Source organism: Aotus nancymaae, unplaced genomic scaffold, assembly GCF_030222135.1.
Source record: "Aotus nancymaae isolate 86718 unplaced genomic scaffold, 86718_ANA_hifiasm-v0.15.2.pri h1tg000040l, whole genome shotgun sequence".
In the NCBI taxonomy this organism is placed as follows: Eukaryota; Metazoa; Chordata; class Mammalia; order Primates; family Aotidae; genus Aotus; species Aotus nancymaae.
This window is the reverse complement of record NW_026988454.1, coordinates 101,813,994-101,835,024: the sequence shown is the minus strand read 5'-3', so window position 1 is coordinate 101,835,024 and position 21,031 is coordinate 101,813,994. Positions and strand designations below refer to the sequence as shown.

General features: G+C 35.7%; 1 protein-coding gene across 1 annotated transcript in view; it reads right to left on the bottom strand.

Moving 5' to 3' along the window:
* The window catches only part of EYS (eyes shut homolog), a 2,025,572-nt gene that overhangs the window by 303,055 nt on the left and 1,701,486 nt on the right, over positions 1-21,031 (bottom strand). The window contains 1 exon segment of the mRNA XM_021676159.2: positions 11,240-11,348. Coding sequence (XP_021531834.2) covers positions 11,240-11,348 — 109 coding nt within the window.

Below are 21,031 nucleotides of genomic sequence, written 5' to 3'. Positions count from 1 at the left end.
TCTCAGACTGATTGTTAAAGGTCTTTCCCTATACAAAAAGCCAGTCCAAAAAGACTAGAAGAAGTGAATGTTTGTTTTATTAAATGTGTGGATTCCACCACAAAGTTACAAAGCAAAGGAAGAAAGAGGAAAGCATAATATAATCAAAGGAACAAAATAAATCTCCAGGAGACAATCCTTTATAAAGAGAGCTATCTGAATTACCTGACAAAAAAAAAATTCAAAGTAATCATTTTGAAAATGGTCAATGAGGACAGAAAAGTGATGCTGAACAAAATGAAAATATCAGAAAAGAGAGAAAATGTGAAAGGAAGCCAACCAAAAATTTTGGAGCTGAAAACTATAATTCCTGAATTTAAAAATTCATTATAGCAGTTCAACAGTGTGCTTGGTCAGTCAGAAGACAGAATCATAAAATTCAAAGACAGATCACTTGGATGTCACCAAAGGAGAAAAGAGAAAGAAGAAAAAGCTTATTCATAGAATTAATGAATAAAAACTTCATAACTATGCGGAAGAAAGACACCAGAATCAAGAAGCTGAAGTACCCCAACTGGAATGAACCTAAAAACATCCACTCTGAGACATATTATAGCCAAAACCAGAGAATTTTAAAAGATGCATGAAAAAGGTGACTTGTCATGTAAATGGGAGCTCCCATGAGACTATCAGTAGATTCATCCACAGAAACCTTGCACATCAGAAGGGAGAGGAGTGATATATTTAAAGTAAACATTTTTTAAAGGAACCTGCAGACCAAGAATACTATTGTCACCAAAACTGTCCTTCAAGAATGAAGAAGATTTTCACCATAAACAAAAACTTAGGGATTTAATCATTAGATCTTCCTTACAAGAAATGTGAAAGGAAGCTTTTCAAGTTGAAATAGAAAGATACTAGACAACAACACAAAAGCTTATGAAAGTATAAATCTTGCTAATAAAGGCAGATATGTATACAAATATAGAATGTTGTAATACTGTAATCATGGTGTGTATATAACATTTGGAATTTTTTGTTGTATTGTTATTTTTATGGCTTTTATTCTGGATTATTTTCTTTTTAAAGATTTCAACTTTTATTTTAGAAAAAGGGGGTACATGTGCATGTTTGTTACATGGGTTTATAGCATGTTAACCTTGGAATTTAGAAATTAAAGGACAAAAGTACAAAATTACTATAATTATAAAATATGTTAACACGTACACAATATAAAATTAGGTTGTTTTTATCATTAATAACATAAAGTGTGTATGTAGGAGCAATAAATAGAGTTTTAGTATATGATTGAAGTTATTATCAGCTTAAAACATATTGCTATAGCTATAAAATACTCTATGTAAGCTTCATGGCAACCATAAAAAATCTATAGATGATACAAAAAACAAAAAATGAAATCAAGTTATGTTACTATAATGTCAAAAAGGAAAAAAGCAAGAAAGGAGGTACAAGAAAAGTTGTCCTACAAGAGATTGACTTTAGATTACATACAGTCAGAAGGTGAAAGTACAGAAAAATATATTCCATGCTCATGTTGTTAGGCTTTGTGTTCCCACTCAAAATCTTATCTTGAATTGTAATCCCCTTAATTCCCATAATCCCCACATGTTAAAAGAAAGACCAGATTGAGGTAATTTAATTGTGGGGATAGTTTCCCTGTGCTGTTTCTGTGAAAGAGGGAATTCTCCCAAGATCTGATGGTTTTATAAGTGTTTGGTATTTCCTCCTGTGTTTATCCTTCTTCCTGCCACCTGTGATGTAGTAATACTTTACATTAAAAAACTGAAGGATAAAAATCACAGAATCATCTCAATAAATGAAAAGAAGTCATTTTACAAAATTTGAACTCTTTCATGAAAAAGATAGTCAGCAAATTAGGATCAGGAGGAAATTAATTCAACAGAATATACATCATACTCAATGGTGAACACTTTAAGCTTTTCTTCCAAGATGAGAAACAAGATAAGAATGCCAACTCACTGCTTTTATTGAGCATAGTACTAAAAGTCCTGGCTGGAGGAGTTAGGCAGAAAAAAAAAAAAGGCATCCAAATAAGCAAATAAGAAATAAAGAAGTAAAGTTATCTTTGTTCACAGATGACATGATACATAGCAAACCTTAGTGACGTATTTGACATACATGCACACATACACACACACACACAAAAACTGTTAGAGCTAACAAATTTAGCAAAATTTCAGGATACAAAAATCAGCATAAAAATCAGTTACATTTCTATACACTATTAACTATCATAAAAGTAAATTAAGAAGACAATTTTATCTATGATACATGAGAATGGATAAAATAGTATAAGAATAAACTTAGCCAAGAGGGCAAATATGTGTAATTTAAAACTACAAAACATTTCTGAAAGAGAAAAGAAGGCACAAATAAATAGAAAGACATTTTACATTCATGGAACATCACTAAAATGTCTATACTACCCAAAGTAGTCTACAGATTCAATATAATCCCTACAAAAATTCTGGAGACATTTTTACAAAAAATGAAAAAGCAATGGTGGAACTCATGGCACCAAAAGATGCCAAATAGCCAAAACAATCTTGAGAAAGAATACCAAATGGGAGAGGTTTCCACTTCCTGACATCACAGTATATTACAAAGCTATAGTAATCAAAACTGTATGGTGCTGGCATAAAGACATATATAACCAATGAAACATAATAGGCTATAAAAAATCTCATGCACGCATGGTCAAATGATCTTTGAAAAGGGTGCCAAAAATACATGTAGTGAATAGTCTTCAACAAATGGTCTTTGGAAAACTGGCCATTCACATGCAAAAGAGTGTCATTTTAAAATAAGCAAGCATTTGGCATATATCTGAAAGATGTCTCGAGGCAGTAAAAAATTCAGAACTTAACTGCGGTACAGTCACTGAAGATGTAATAAAATGTAAAATATTCTATTTTCAACCAGTATGCCACACTGCTTTAATGTACAATATATAATTATATGGCCTTAAAATTCTAATACATCAGTCAAGCGGCAAATCTTAAGTAGGAACAGATAAGTATGTTCAATCTGATTATGTAACAATTACTCTAATGAAAGTAGGAAATAGTACATATTCCCAAGGATTGTCATTATTTTAAGAACGTCCCTGGAATTCTCTGTTAGTCACAAGTCAGTTCTTTTCCACTAGGAACTGAGAGACCCTGAGAGGCCTTGAAACCTTTAGTTTTCATTAAGGCAGTTCCTGACAGGAAAGCTACAGGAACATCTTGGATTGGAAACATTCTATTGACCATTCTATTGACTATAACAACAAAATAATTAAGGCAAGTTCACATTCTAAGGAAGACTCTAGACCACTTTCCACAATATTTTCCACATAGCAGGAAACTACTTTGAAGAAGGTAACCCCACTCATCCTCAGGAATCAGTTTGTTCAGCTCTATAATGATGTTGTCAGGGTATTAATAAGACAGTCAATAGTATGTTTTCCTTTGTTTCTTCTGAAATCCCTTTACTGTATAAGGAAGTAATGGTATCATTTAAAAAGCAAGGATTTTGAAAACTGAAAAAAAAAATTGGATCTTTGTCTTACACTATACATAAAAATCTACTCAAAGCTGATGAAAGACTTAAACTTAACACTCCAAACCATAAAACCCAAGAAGAAAACATGGGGAAAATGCTTCATTAGTTTTGGCAATGATTTCTTCACTATGACACCAAAAGCACAGGCAACAAAAGCAAAAATAGGCAAGTGGGACTATGTCAAACTAAAAAGCCTCTGTGCAGCAGGAAAACAACAGAGTGAAAAGGCAACACACAGAATGTGAGAAAATATTTGCAAACCATATGTTTGATAAGGGTTAATATCCAAAACATATTAGTAATTTATACAGCTTAATAGCAATGAACAAGCACACAAAACAGACAAACAAGACCCCAATATAACCTGATTAAAAAATAGGCAAAAGATTTGAATAGACATTTTTCAAATAAGACATACAGATGGCCAACAGGTATGTGAAAAGATGCTCACCATCTCCAATCATCAGGGAAATGCATATCAAAACCACAATGAAATATCTTATCACATTTGTTATGATGACCATTATTCAACCTAGAAAATAACAAGTCTTGGCAAGGATGTGGAGAAATGGAAATTTATGAGCACTGTTGGTCAGGATGTAAGATGATGTAGCCACTATGGAAAACAGTATGGGGTTTCTCAAAAAAAAAAATAGAACTACCATCTGATCTAGCAATGTTCTGGGTACAGTAATGTACTGTACACATCAACTTTTGTTTGCTTAGTAATAGTTGCAATAGAATAAAAGAAAACATCATATATCACATTCAGCACATGTCCCAGAACCTAAAGTAAAATAAAAAACAAAAGAAAACAAAAAATCAGATTAGAAATAAAAAAAGGAAAACATCATATAAAATGTTGTGAGACCACATAGTTTTGGTTAAAAGCATGGTCTATCTAGTGAGAATGTCTGGGTTTGAATCCCTAAATAGCTGTGTGATCTTGGGCAGAACACTCAGCCTCTTTGTGCTTTAATTTTCCTCCTCTGTATTTGGAGATAATAATAGTATTTACTTCATATTTTGGTAATTATTAAATAATTTAAAATATGAAAACTGCTTAGAACAGTGTCTGGGACATAGCATTATATACTTTAAGTATATATTAAGAATATATTCTTAATATTAAGTATTAAGAATAAATTTTTACTTTTTACTTTCAAAATTACAAAAAAGACCTCCAAATTAATATAGGTATTTTTTTTTTTCCCTTATCCAACCTAGAATATCACATTTGAGATTTAACTCCTTTGGTTTTACTCTGACTTTGTTTTGGGTTTATGCACTGAAAAATACTATTTTGCATATAATGATTCTTTGAATATACTTAACAATCCCTACTAAGTTATAATGAGTAGAGGCAGGGCTGGAACACATTCTGTTATTTTGTGCTGAAGTCCATGACTCTTAAAACTAAATAGCTTCAGCTCGCAAAATTTTCAGTTCTTGTATCCTTATTCCACAAACCTCCATCTTCCTCCCATTTTAATAATAGAGGAAAAGGCCGTAGCAAAAGGTAAAATTCACAAGTGGAAGCCACCTTTAGGTATTCTTTCTCAGACAAGATCCTGCCAGGACTTGGAGAAAAGAGGGCATATGCCATAGAGATTGGCCCCTGGAGACTGTAATATACCATAACTCTGGGACTGAAATGCATCTGAGAGAATCTAACCACATATGGCATCCACAAGAGTGAACATACTGAGTTGTGGGGTTAACACTGTGAGAAAGCACTGATTAACCCAGGCTTAGGAGCACTTGAGTTGGGCTGAACTTATGGAGGCAGAAAGTTATAAAAGCATGTGACAGCTCCTGTAGTGGCAGCAAGGAACAGTCACTGAGGCTTTAGAGTGCCTACATGCATTCTGTCTTTACCACCCTAAAATTATCCAGATGATTTTCCACTGAAATAATAAATTGTTCTCCCCTGTGTTAGTCTCTGTGTGTGCATGTGCATTACTTGGGGTATTCTGATCCCTATTTCATTTGATCAGCCTATAGAGCAAGGTGACTGATTTGTCAAAGATGCTATAAATATGTCATATTTATCATTTTCAACAACAAAAAGATATTTATTAAGCACTTGCTGAATTCTATTTGTTAAAAATGTGATTCATTAATGTAAAAGTTAATGTAGAATATTTTATGCTAGTCATAAGAAAACAGAACTTTCAGTATAAAAAATGGGTGATTATAAGGAGTTAGTAAAGATATAGTCATACTGAATGCTTTACATGTTTCACTATAAGTGATTCATATGTATTTTACTGCTTGACTATTCCATGTCTTGAATCGAAATATGTGGCCCTCTCGGGATTCACAATTTATTTGTTCACAAAAAACACTTGTTTTATGTTTTAAAACATAAAAACAATTTTATTGCTACCCTAACAACCCACCTGAACAATTTTGAGTCAGCCACAGTAGCAAATGAAGAACAGTATGGTGCATTATAAAGGAACACAAAAGCGATGGGAAACAGAGCCTGAGGTCAAGTCTCTTTTCTTCTCACTATAAAATTCTGGGCAAATAAAATACTCAGTATCCCTCAGCTGCAGAAAAGAGATAATCATTCTACCTTTTTGGGTTCTTGTGGATATTAAATGAGATAATATTTAAGGCCATAACTTGGAAAATATAATATGCTTATACAAATGTTATATGTTATTATGTGCTTCTTTTGGAAGCCTATGTATACTCAAAAGAGACAATATAAAATAAATGGAAATAAAATGAAATTTCTAATTCATTAAGGCAGTGCATAGTGGCAGCATTAATGTCTACCAAAATTAGAGCTCTAATTATACAGATTAATTCTCCATGATGATCAAATGAACCAGGAATTCTTTATCTTATGTATTGCAATAAAGTTAGACTAAGAAGCATGTAACCAACCACATCATTAAAACTGAAAGAATTCAGCAAATTTCCCTGTCTCCGGAAGGACAGACATTCTCTCTTCTTTTAATTTAGACTCATTCAATGTTTCTAAGAGAAATTTGCTGGACAATTCAGATCTGGAAGACTGGGAATGACCTTTTTTTTTTTTTTTTTTTTTAACAGCACAAGTACTATCGTATCCTATAAAAACGTAAGTTTTTAAAACAAATTATTACGTTTACTAATGTTTCCCCACTCTGGAGCTGTTTTTTTTTTTTTTTTTTTAAATCAAGCACAATATATTAAATCCAAAGTGTGAATGGAAAACAGTTTATTGTTAAATTTGATGATACTTTTATAGTGACAGGCAACATTAAATATATTTATCCCTGAAGTATGAGTTGAATTTTCTGGTGCTTTGTTGAGAGTTTTTACAAGGAATCTGTTCAATTAAAAAATATGATTACTGCTTTTTTTTTATTGTAATTTAGGTTCTGGGGTACATGTGCAGATCATGCAGGATTGTTGCATAGGTACATACATGGCAAGGTGGTTTGCTGCCTTCATCCCCACATCACCTATATATGATATTTCTCTCCTCATTATCCCTCCCTATCCTCCCCACCCAGCTGTCCCTCCCCTAGCCACCCCCTACTGACCACAGTGTGTGATGCTTCCCTGTGTCCACATGTTCTAATTGTTCAACACCCGCTATGAGTGAGAACATGTGGTGTTTGGTTTACTGTTCTTGCGTCAGTTTGCTAAGAATGATGTTTTCCAGATTCATCCATGTCCCTATGAAGGACACGAATTCATCATTTTTTATGGCTGCATAGTATTCTATGGTGTATATGTGCCACATTTTCTTTGTCCAGTCTATTGATAATGGACATTTGGGTTGGTTCCAGGTCTTTGCTATTGTAAACAGTGCTGCAATGAACATATGTGTGCATGTGTCTTTATAATAGAATGATTTATAATTCTTTGGGTATATACCCAGTAATGGAATTGATGGGTCAAATGGTATTTCTATTTCTAGGTCCTTGAGGAATTGCCACACTTTCACAATGGTTGAACTAATTTACACTCCCACCAACAGTGTAAAAGTGTTCCTATTTCTCCATATCCTCTCCAGCATCTGTTGTCTCCAGATTTTTTAATACTCACCATTCTAACTGGTGTGAGATGGTATCTCAATGTGGTTTTGATTTGCATTTCTCTAATGACCAGTGATGATGAGCATTTTTTCATGTTTGTTGGCCTCATCAATGTCTTCTTTTGTAAAGTGTCTGTTCATATCCTTTGCCCAATTTTGAATGGGTTTGTTTGTTTTTTCCTTGTAAATCTGTTTTAGTTCTTTGTAGATTCTGGATATTAGCCTTTGTCAGATGGGTAGATTGCAAAAATTTTTTCCCATTCTGTTGGTTGCTGGTTCACTCTAATGATTGTTTCTTTTGCTGTACAGAAGATCCGGAGTTTAATTAGATCCCATTTGTCTATTTTGGCTTTTGTTGCCATTGCTTTTGGTGTTTTAGCCATGAAGTCCTTGTCTGTGCCTATATCCTCAATGGTTTTGCCTAGGTTTTCTTCTAGGGTTTTTATGGTGTTAGGTCTTATGTTTAGATTTTTAATCCATCTGGAGTTAATTTTAATGTAAGGTGTCAGGAAGAGGTCCAGTTTCTGCTTTCTGCACATGGCTAGCCAGTTTTCACGACATCATTTATTAAACAGGGAATCCTTTCCTCATTACTTGTTTCTGTCAGGTTTGTCAAAGATCAGATGATTATAGATGTGTGGTGTTGCTTCTGAGGCTTCTGTTCTGTTCCATTGGTCTATGTCTCTGTTTTGTTACCAGTACCATGCTGTTTTGATTGCTGTGGCCTTGTAGAATAGTTTGAAGTCAGGCAGCGTGATGCCTCCAGCTTTGTTCTTTTTGTTTAGGGTTTTTTTTGGCCATGTGGGCTCTCTTTTGGTTCCATATGAAATTTGAAGTGATTTTTTCCAGTTCTGTGAAGAGGTTCATTGAAGCTTGATGGGGATAGAGTTGAATCTGTAAATTACTTGGGGCAGTATGGCCATTTTCACGATGTTGATTCTTCCCAACCATGAGCATGGAATGTTTTTCCATCTGTTTTTGTCCTCTCTTATTTCATTGAGCAGTGGTTTGTAGTTCTCCTTGAAGAAGTCCTTTACATCCTTTGTTAGTTGTATTCCTAGGTATTGTATTCTGTTTGTAGCAATTGTGAATGGGAGTTCACTTTTGATTTGGCTCTCTGTTTGTCTGGTATTGGTGTATAGAAACGCTTGTGATTTCTGCGCATTGATTTTGTATCCTGAGGCTTTTCTGAAGTTATCAGTTTCAGGAGATTTTGGGCTGAGATGATGAGGTCTTCTAAATATATAATCCTGTGATCTGTGAATAGAGACAATTTGACTTCCTCTCTTCCTATTTGAATACCCTTTATTTCTTTCTCTTGCCTGATTGCCCTGGCTAGAACTTCCAATACTATATTGAATAGGAGTGGTGAGAGAGGGCATCCTTGTCTTGTGCCAGATTTCAAAGGGAATGCTTCCAGTTTTTGCCCATTCAGTATGATACTGGCTGTGGGTTTGTCATACGTAGCTTTTACTATTTTGTGATACGTACCATTGATGCCTAGTTTATTGAGGGTTTTTAGCATAAAGGGCTTTTGAATTTTGTTGAAGGCCTTTTCTGCATCTATTGAGATAATCATGTGGTTTTTGTCTTTGGTTCTGTTTATGTGATGGATTACATTTATAGACTTGCGTATGTTGAACCAGCTTTGCATCTCTGGGATGAAGCCTACTTGATCATGACGAATAAGCTTTTTGATTTGCTGTTGCATTCTGTTTGCCAGTATTTTATTGAAGATTTTTGTGTCAATGTTCATCATGGATATTGGCCTAAAGTTTTATTTTTTAGTTACGTCTCTGCCCGGTTTTGGTATTAAGGTGATGTTGGTCTCATAAAATCAGTTGGGGAGGATTCTCTCTTTTTGTATTGTTTGGAATAGTTTCAGAAGGAATAGTACAAGCTCCTCTTTGTAACTCTGGTAGAATTCGGCTGTAAACCTTTCTGGACCTGGGCTTTTTTTAGTTGGTAGGCTATTAATTGCTGCCTCAACTTCAGCCCTTGTTATTGGTCTATTTAGGGATTAAACTTCTTCCTGGTTTAGTCTTGGGAGAGTGCAAGTGGCTGGGAATTTATCCATTTCTTCCAGATTTACCTGTTTGTGTGCATAGAGTTGTTTGTAGTAATCTCTGATGGTAGTTTGTATTTCTGTGGAATTGGTGGTGATGTCCCTTTTATTGTGTTTTTATTGCATCTATTTGATTCTTCTCTCTTTTCTTTTTTAATATGCTGGCTAGCTGTCTATCTATTTTGTTGATCTTTTCAAAAAACCACTTCCTGGATTTGTTGATATTTTTTGAAGGGTTCTTTGTGTTTCTACCTCCTTCAGTTCTGCTCTGATCTTAGTTATTTCTTGTCTTCTGCTAGATTTTGAGTTTTTTTGATCTTGCTCCTCTAACTCTTTTAATTTTGATGATATGGTGTCAATTTTAGACCTTTCCTTGTTTCTCATGTGGGCATTTGTTGCTATGAATTTCCCTCTAGACACTGCTTTGAATGTGTCTCAGAGATTCTGGTATGTTGTGTCTTTGTTCGCGTTGATTTTGAAGAACATCTTCTGTCACTACCAGACCCGCCCTGTAAGAGCTCCTGAAGGAAGCACTAAACACAGAAAGAAAAAACCAGTACCAGCCACTGCAAAAAAGAACCAAATGGTAAAGACCAATGATGCAATGAAGAAATCATTCCAACCAAAGGGCAAAACAACCAACCAGTAATAAAATCGTAGGATCAAATTCACACATAACAATATTAACATTAAGTGTAAATGGACTAAATGCCCCAATCAAAAGGCACAGACTGGCAAATTGGATAAAAAGCCAAGAACCATTGGTGTGCTGTATTCAGGAAACCCATCTTATGTGCAAAGACACACATAGACTCAAAATGAAGGGATGGAAGAAGATTTACCAAGGAAATGGAGAGCAAAAAAAAGCAGAGGTGGCAATCCTAGTCTCTAATAAAATGGACTTTTAACCAATAAAAATCAAAAGAGACAAAAAAGGGCATTACATAATGGTAAAAGGATCAATACAGCAAGAAGAGCTAACTATCCTAAATATATACGCACCCAATACAGGAGCACCTAGATACAAAGTACAAGTCCTTAATGACCTATAAAGAGACTTAGACTCCCGCAGAAAAATAGTGGGAGACTTTAACGTTCCACTGTCAGAATTAGACAGATCAAGGAGACAGAAAATCAACAAGGAAATCCAGGACTTGAATGCAGATTTGGACCACGCAACTTAATAGACATTTACAGAACTCTTAATCCCAAATCCACAGAATATACATTCTTCTCAGCACCACATCATGCTTACTCTAAAATCGATCACATAATTGGAAGTAAATCACTCCTTGGCAAATGCGAAAGAAAGGAAATCATAGCAAACAGTCTCTCAGACCACAGTGCAATCAAATTAGAACTCAGGATTAAGAAACTAGCTCAAAACCATATAACTTCATGGAAACTGAACAACTGGCTCCTGAATATAGACTGGATAAATAATGAAATGAAGGCAGAAATAAAGATGTTTTTCAAAACCAACGATTACTGCTTAGTAACATAAAAAATACTTATTTGAAATACTGAGGGGACAATTAGTGTTTGGAACTGGATATCTGCATACCTACCTGAGAGACATGGGAAGTCTCTGTGTCTTTCTTCTGTGCTGGAGATTTTCCATCTGCAGTCATTTCAATCATACAAACAACTCCAGGACTGCCAACAGGCATTGTGTAGCTAAACATAAAACAGAAGAGGCCATTATTATATGTGTTATTGGCAAGAAAGGGATAACTTCACACATGAATAATAAGTACTTCTTAAGAGAGGTACTTTCTGGAATCGCAACAATCCTGAAATATGACTCCAGCCAAGTGTGGATATTTTCAAGTAGATAAAAGATGTATTTCTTTTCTAACACTACATTTTATTTTCCTTTTCACCTACTGACTTTGAAACTGGACTTGGAATGCTTTCAGAAAGTTAAACCTCCCACAAAACAAAAAGAACTTCTTGTATATAAGTAGGTATTGATAAATTTTAAGTGCTAACTGTGGTTGACATATGGTCTCACTCATGTAGGAGATTGTTGGACAAGTAACATGAATGTTAAATGATGCTTAACTCTCTAGGTAGAAATTTCCTCTCCCTGGCCTACAGGGAAATTGAAATGGAATAAGAAATGAAAGGCTGCATACCCCTGAGCAGTGAGATTACACTGTGATACAGTAATTAGAACTCAGAAAGCATGCTGTTAATGTACCGGCTGGTACTGTGTCTTAGAGATAAAGAAAAGTATAAGGTTAAGGGAATTTACAGAATGAATAGCAGAAATGGTTAATACACAACTGAAAATTTATGAGAGGTTATAAAATGATGCAATCATATGAGAAGTTACTTATATTAAGGTACTTGGCATACATACTTTTAAAACAGTTTATTTAGAATTTTAAAGAAAATCCAAACAATATTACCCTGGCACCTACCATATTGTAGCAATAGTAACTTTCATTGTATGACGTCTATTTCATAGAGATAATACAAGTATGTTTACTGAGATTAACAGTGGCTGTTTCTGCATACTGAGAGTGTAGATGATTTAATTTCTCATTTTTGCTTATTTGTATTTTTCACATTTTGAAAAATGATCACACTTAATTTTTATTTTTTATTTTAACCAGACTTTGTTGTTTGCCTGGGCCTGAGGAGTTTCCCAGGACATGGGACTTTCAGTTTTAAAACCAGAGCCGCTCCTCACAGACCAGGAGAAGCTGGTCATTTTATTTTTAAAACAAAAAGTCAATTTTATTAAACAATTATTGGTTAAATAGTTTAGTACTACGTTTTCTTGGAATAATTGTATTGACTTAGTTGAATGAAAAAAACAAAAACAAAAACAAACCCTAAGCTCCTTCTTTCCTTTACCGCTCTTAAAGGCACAGCTGTGGGCTGGTTCCTTCTCCCGGCCTGCTAGGTAATACGAATCTGATACAGTCCTTCCAGTAAATCATTCTACTACATTTTTGGCTTTACCAAGGTCATTTCTAATTCTGATCAGGTCACAGTTAAAAATTTTTGAATTCTGTAGTTTCCCATTTGGTGTGAATTGTAAAAATATATGAAGCACATTTGCTATCCATGTGGATATGTCCAGGTTGATATGTATGGATGATATTATACTGGAGATGGAGAGAATTGCTCTCAGGGAATGCACAAGATCTCTGCTTGTTTCATTCAGAGCTCGTTGAAAGCTAACCTGGAATTGAAGCTCCACCAAAGGAAGCTATTCTAATCTATTTGCTTTCTGTTATTCCTTCTTTTCTCCCTCTGACCCTTCCACAATGATAGTTTATATTATCTGCCTGGTTTATATACTCTTTGGAAATTGTTCTGCTAAGTCTCCCAGAATTTTTTCCACATGTTAATTCATATCATGTTTATTTTAATGATGTCTCATGTTTACTTATAGACCAAATTGTGTCATAAGAAAAAAAAAAACCCTGTAAACAAATGAGATATTATGCCACACAAATCGTTTGTGGAAGAGACTTAGTGCATATCCTTTATGCCTCTCAAGTATTGCTGAGGCCAGTCGAGTCTAATGATTTAAAGACTTAAGGATCATATTTTGAGATAATCCGTTGACTGGCTGAGTGATCTTAGGCAAACCACTTAACCTTTCTTCCCTGAAGTGTGATTATGCACAGAAGGGAGATAATCATTCTAAGCTCATAAATGGTTAGTGAGAATCACATTATTTAATGTACATAAATCATTCAGTGCTAATATTAAAATCCAAGTTAAAGCAATTATTTGCTGACTAGACAGGGATCTCTAAAGAGATTTTTGTAAAAATAAATTACACAGTCAAGTTGAAGTGTTCATCCACTTCTACTAATATTGCTTATAATAAATTCAAAATCAAATACTCAAGTTGCATTATTTTAAAAGCTAAAACTTGATGAAACAGACTATTTTTTTCAGTGTCCTTAACATTTTTGTACTTTAGATTTTTAATCTTCAGGTATGCTAAGCAATTGCAAAGGAAACATTCTGATTTCGAAAAGACAATTTATTTGTGGATTTTTAGAAGACCTGCCCAAATGGAGGTTCAGTTTATCTAAAACAAATGAAAGCCCTGTAAAAATGTGAAAAAAGAAGAGTGCACTGCTTAATTAATTAAATCAAGTATTTTAAATAATTTATCCAGTTCTTAAACAAGAGCTATAGAATAATAATAACACAGAGAGATATTTGTGTGAAATAGGAAAAGGAATACATGTAATTCAAATTACATAATATAATTTTAATAAAAATATGCATAGGCTAATACCAGAGCTACTTTTACTAATATTAACAGTGGCTATCTCTGTTTGTTAGTGATATGGGAGGTGGGCAGGAAAGTGCTGGGTGGAGAAGGGCAGGTTCCCTGGTGAGGCTCCATCCTTGGGCCTGTGCCCACAGACCTAAATGGGAACAGGCACTCCTATTTTTGTGCCCAAATGTTGCATTTTCCATGACCACTCTGGCCCACCATGCCCCCCATCCTGTGCTGATATAAGCCTGAGACCTTAGCAGGCACACACAGAAGCAGCTGAAGGTTGAGACCAGCAGACTAGGAGACCAGCCATGGGAATGATGTAGCAGAGAAAGACCGAAGAGGAGGGATGTCTGGATGCGAAGGGGTGTTTGGCTGGGGGTGATCAGAGAAGAGGCCAGCTGCCGTATGGCTTGACTCCAGGGGAAGACCATCTTCCCACTCCATTCCCCCTTTCAGCTCCCATCCATCTTGCTGAGAGCCACCTCCATCCCTCAATTAAACCTTGCACTTTTCCTTTAAGCCTGTGTGTGATATGATTCTTCTGGGACACTGGGCAAGAGCTCAGGATACAGAAGACTGTCACACTGGCCCCCTGGCCTTACAATAAGACAGAGGGTCCATTGAGCTGATTAACACATGAGCCATCTGTAGATAGCAAAGCTAAAGGAGCACACTGTAACACATGTCCACCTGGGCTTTGGGAGTCACAGACACCTACCTCTAGATGCTACTGAGGGACCAAAAGCCCAGAGAACTTGCCCTGGCCTCTATACCTGCACATCTATATGCCACTCCTAGGGGTTTGAGCTGCAGGATTACCACACAGGTGAGTCACACCCCCTGTTGCACGTCCTGTGAGGGTAATCTGGGAACTTTCCTGTTTCACTAGGAATGAAGATTTGTGTGTGTGTGTGTGTGTGTGTGTGTGTGTGTGTGTGTAGAGATAGGGTCCCACTATGTTGCCCAGGCAGGTCTTGAACTTTTGGGCTTAAGTGGTCCTCCTGTCTTTGCCTCCCAAAGACCTGGGATTACAGGCATGAGCCTCTGCACCTGGCCTGAGGATGATTTTTAAATTGTGTCTTTTGCTTATTTGTGTTTTCTAAATTTTGGACACTGAATATATGTTTTTAAATCTTATCTCTTAAGACAAAAATTCAGCTTTTATTAAAAAACAAGAATTAAATAATTTTCCAACATTTTTCTGTTTCCTGGATTCCATGCCTTCCTTCCAGGTACATCTATGTACGTAATAGCCAAGATTTGGAAGTAAGCTAAGTTTTCATCAGTAGACAAATGGATAAAGAAAATGTGAGACATAGACACAGTGGAGTACTGTTCAGCTATAAAATATAATGAGATCTTGTCATTGGCAGCAACATGGATAGAACTCGAGATCATTATGTTAGGTAAACTAAATCAGGCATAGAAAGATAAACTTTCTCACTTGGTTGTGGGAGCTAAAAATTAAAACAATTGAACTCATGAACATAGATAGAATAATTACCAGAGGCTGGGAAGTATAGTAGGAATCTGGGGGGTTGGCAGGACTGTTACTGCGTACAAAAATATAGTTAGACAGAATGAATAAGAGCTACTATTTGATAGCACAGCAGCTGACTGCCGTCACTAGTGACTTAATTGTACATTTTAAAATAAATAACTGGATTATTTGTAAAACAAAGGATACATGCTTGTGTTGATGGATACCCCATTTAAACTGCTGTGATTTACACATTGTTTATCTGTGTCAAAACATCCCAAATAGCCCATAAATATCCACTATAGACCTGCAAAAATTAAATATTTAAAATTAAAAACAAATTCCTCAAACTTTGGAAAATTTTTACCTGAATCATCTTGAATATTGCTTTTTGGTATTCTCTGAATAATATGGTTTGTCTGTGTTCGAACTCAAATCTCATCTTGAATTGTAGTTCCCATAATACCCACGTGTCATGGGATGTAATTCGATCATGGAAGTGGTTACCTCTATGCTGTTCTTGTGATAGTGAGTGAGTTTTCATGAGATCTGATGGTTTATAAGGGGCTCTTCCCCTCTTTGCTCTGCACTTCTTCCTGCCATCATCTGAAGAAGGACATGTTTGCTTCCCCTTCTGCCATAATTGTAAATTTCTAGAGGCCTCCCCAGCCATGCAGAACTGTCAATTAAACTTCTTTCCTTTATAAATTAGCCAGTCTGGGACAGTCCTTTATAGCAGCATGAGGATGGACTAATACACTGAAATCTCTATTTGTAGAAGTTTTAGATATTTTATGGAAGCCTGTTAAGCTGTCCTCTGAGTTTCTTAATCTTGTTTTACTCTTTAAAAAACTTCTTAATTTTTCTGTCTGATAGTCTTCTTAGCTGTCATTTTTTTCTTCAACTGTTTTAGACTACAATTGATCCTATCTACTGAGTTTTAAATGTCTATGAATTTTTTTATTCTCAAAATTTTGATTTTTTTGGTTGGATTTCTGCCTGTTATGATTTTATAATTTTCCCCATATTTTAACTGATATTTTAATATGATACTTTATTATAAAATATTATTTTTAATAGAAAATATTGGAATTTAGTTTCCACTCTTTATATAAGCAGCAATAAGTGTTATTAAAGTTGTAATCATTTTTTAAAAACTTAGATTCAAAGGTACATGTTGCAGTTTGTTATATAGGTAAATTGTGTGTCCTGGTGTATAGATTATTTCATCACCCAGGTAATAAGCATAGTACTACTGTTAGGTAGTCTTTTTGACTCTCACTGCCCTAACACCCTACACCCTCAAGTAGGCTCCAGAGTCTGTTGTTCCCTTCTTTGTGTTTCCTTTGAGCTAAGCACTCAATGTTTAGCTCCCACTTATAAGTGAGACCATGTGGTATTTAGTTTTCTGTTCCTGCATTAGTTCACTTAGGATAATGGCCTTCAACTCCATCCATTTTGGTGCAAAAGACATGATCTCCTTTTTTATGGTTGTGTAGTATTCTTGGTATATATTTACCACATTTTTTTTATTCAATCTACCACTGATAGGCATTTAGGTTGATTCCATGCCTTTGCTATTGTGAATAGTGCTGTGATGAACTTATGTGTGCAATATGTCTTTTTGGCAGAACAATTTTTATTTCTTTGGGCATGTACCCAACAGTGGGATTACTGGGTCCAATGGTAATTCTGTTTTAAGTTTTTTGGGAAATTGCCAAACTGCTTTCCACAATGGCTGAACTAATTTATGTTCCCACCAGCGGTGTATAAGAGTTCCTGTTTCTCTACAACCTTTCCAGCATCTGTTATTTTTTGACTTTTAATAATAGCCATTCTTACTAGTGTGAGATGGTGTCTCATTGTGGTTTTGATTTAAGTTTCTCTAATAATTAATGATATTGAACGTTGTTTTATATGCTTGTTGGCCACACGTATGTTTTATTGTCTATTAAATTCTGTTCTTTGTCCACTTTTTAATAAGGTTGTTTGTGTTTGGCTTGTTAATCTAAGTTTCCGATAGAATCTGTGTATTAGATCTTTGTCAGATGCATAGTTTAAAATATTTTTTTCCGTCTTTAAGGTTGTCTGTTTACTCTGTTGATAGTTTCTTTCACTTTTTCAGAAGCTCTTTAGTTTAATCAGGTCTTTGTCAATTTTTGGTTTTGATGCTATTGCTTTTGATGTCTTTGTCATGAAATTTTGCCAGGGCTTACATTTAGAATGGTATTTTCTAGGTTATCTTCTAGAGTTTTTATAGTTTTATTAAAGTCTATAATCCATCTTTAGTTGACTTTTATATACAGTGTAAGAAAGGGGTCCAGTGTATATCTTCTGCATATGGCTAGCCAGTTATCCCTGCACCATTGATTGAATAGGGAGTCCTTTCCCATTGCTTTTTTTTTGTCAACTTTATTGAAGATCAGATGGTTGTAGGTGTGTGGCATTATTTTTGGGGTCTCTATTCTGTTCCATAAGTCTATGTTTTTCTGTTTTTGTACAAGTACCATGCTGTTTGGTTACTGTAGGCTTGTAGCATAGTTTGAAGTTGGGTAACATAATTCCTCTAGCTTTGCTGTTTTTGCTTAGGATTGCCTGGTTATTCTGGCTCTTTATTGGTTCTATATGAATTTTAAAATAGTTTTTTTTTCTAATTCTGAGAAAAATGTCATCTGTAGTTTGGTAGAAATAGAATTGAATCTGTAAATTGCTTTGGGCAGTATGGCCATAATGGCAATATTGATTCTTCTTAATCATGAGCATGGAATGATTTTCCATTTGTTTGTATCATCTCCAATTTCTTTCAGCAGTGTTTGTAATGTTTATTGTAGAGATGTTTTTTTACCTTCCTGGTTAGCTGTATTATTAGATATTACTCTTTTTGTGAGTCTTGTGAATAGGACTGCATTCTTGATTTGGCTTTCAGCTTCGATGTTTTTGATGTATAGAAAGGCTACTGAGTTTTAAAATGTGGACTTTTTATCCTAAAACTGCTGAAGTTGTTTATCAGATCTAGTAGCTGAGACTCCTAGGAGCAGATCTTTTGGGCAGTTTTCTAGGTATAGAATTAATTGTCTGTAAAGAGAGATAGTTTGACTTTCTCTATTCTTACTTGGTTGACTTTTATATCTTTCTGTTGCCTGATTGCTCTGGCTAAGACTTCCAGTACTATATTGAGTGGCAGTGGTAAGAGTTGACTTTCTTTTCTTGCTCTGGTTCTCAAGGGGAATGCTTCCATCCTTTGCCCATTCAGTACAATGTTGGCTGTGGGTTTGTTATTGATAGCTCTTATTATTATTATTATTTTTTATTATTTTTATTTTTTTTATTTTTTATTTTTTATTGCATTTTAGGTTTTGGGGTACATGTGAAAAACATGCAAGGTTGTTGCATAGGTGCATACGTGGCAGTGTGATTTGCTGCCTTCCTCCCCTTCACCCATATCTGGCATTTCTCCCCATGCTATCCCTCCCCAATTCCCCACCCCCCCCACTGTCCCCCCCACTCCCCCACAACAGACCCCCATGTATAGTGCTCCCCTCCCTGTGTCCATGTGTTCTCCTTGTTCAACACCCGCCTATGAGTGAGAACATGTGGTGTTTGATTTTGTGTTCTTGTGTCAGTTTGCTGAGAATGATGGTTTCCAGGTTCATCCATGTCCCTACAAAGGACGCGAACTCCTCGTTTTTAATGGCTGCATAATATTCCATGGTGTATATGTGCCACATTTTTCCTGTCCAGTCTATCATCGATGGGCATTTGGGTTGGTTCCAGGTCTTTGCTATTGTAAACTGTGCTGCAATGAACATTCGTGTGCATGTGTCCTTATAGTAGAACGATTTATAATCCTTTGGATATATGCCCAGTAATGGGATTGCTGGGTCAAATGGAATTTCTATTTCTAGGTCCTTGAGGAATCGCCATACTGTTTTCCACAATGGTTGAACTAGTTTACACTCCCACCAACAGTGTAAAAGTGTTCCTATTTCTCCACATCCTCTCCAGCATCTGTTGTCTCCAGATTTTTTAATGATTGCCATTCTGACTGGTGTGAGATGGTATCTCAATGTAGTTTTGATTTGCATTTCTCTAATGGCCAGTGATGATGAGCATTTTTTCATATGCTTGTTGGCCTCATGTATGTCTTCTTTTGTAAAGTATCTGTTCATATCCTTTGCCCATTTTTGAATGGGCTTGTTTGTTTTTTTCTTGTAAATCTTTTTTAGCTGGTTGTAAATTCTGGATATCAGCCCTTTGTCAGATGGGTAGGCTGCAAAAATTTTTTCCCATTCTGTTGGTTGCCGATTCACTCTATTGACTGTTTCTTTTGCTGTGCAGAAGCTGTGGAGTTTGATTAGGTCCCATTTGTCTATTTTGGCTTTTGTTGCCAATGCTTTTGGTGTTTTGGTCATGAAGTCCTTGCCTACGCCTATGTCCTGAATGGTTTTGCCTAGGTTTCCTTCTAGTGATTTTATGGTGTTAGGTCTTATGTTTAAGTCTTTAATCCATCTGGAGTCAATTTTAGTGTAAGGTGTCAGGAAGGGGTCGAGTTTCTGCTTTCTGCATATGGCTAGCCAGTTTTCCCAACACCACTTATTGAACAGGGAATCCTTTCCCCATTGCTTGTTTTTATCAGGTTTGTCAAAGATCGGGTGGTTGTAGATATGTTGTGCTGCCTCCGACGCCTCTGTTCTGTTCCATTGGTCTATATCTCTGTTTTGGTACCAGTACCATGCTGTTTTGATTACTGTAGCCTTGTAGTAGAGTTTGATGTCTGGTAGTGTGATGCCTCCCGCTTTGTTCTTTTTGCTTAGAATTGACTTGGCTATGCGGGCTGTCTTTTGGTTCCATATGAAGTTTAAGGTGGTTTTTTCCAGTTCTGTGAAGAAGGTCATTGGTAGCTTGATGGGGATAGCATTGAATCTGTATATTACTTTGGGCAGTATGGCCATTTTCACGATATTAATTCTTCCTAACCATGAACATGGAATGTTTCTCCATCTGTTTGTGTCCTCTCTTATTTCGTTGAGCAGTGATTTGTAGTTCTCCTTGAAGAGGTCCTTTACGTTCCTTGTTAGTTGTATTCCTAGGTATTTTATTCTCTTTGTAGCAATTGTGAATGGCAGTTCGTTCTTGATTTGGCTCTCTTTAAGTCTGTTATTGGTGTATAGGAATGCTTGTGATTTTTGCACATTGATTTTGTATCCTGAGACTTTGCTGAAGTTGCTTATCAGTTTCAGGAGATTTTGGGCTGAGATGAGGGGGTCTTCTAGATATACAATCATGTCATCTGCAAATAGAGACAATTTGACTTCCTCCTTTCCTAATTGAATACCCTTTATTTCTTTTTCTTGCCTGATTGCTCTGGCTAGAACTTCCAGTACTATATTGAATAGGAGTGGTGAGAGAGGGCATCCTTGTCTAGTGCCAGATTTCAAAGGGAATGCTTCCAGTTTTTGCCCATTCAGTATGATATTGGCTGTCGGTTTGTCGTAAATAGCTTTTATTATTTTGAGATACGTTCCATCGATACCTAGTTTATTGAGGGTTTTTAGCATAAAGGGCTGTTGAATTTTGTCGAAGGCCTTCTCTGCATCGATTGAGATAATCATGTGGTTT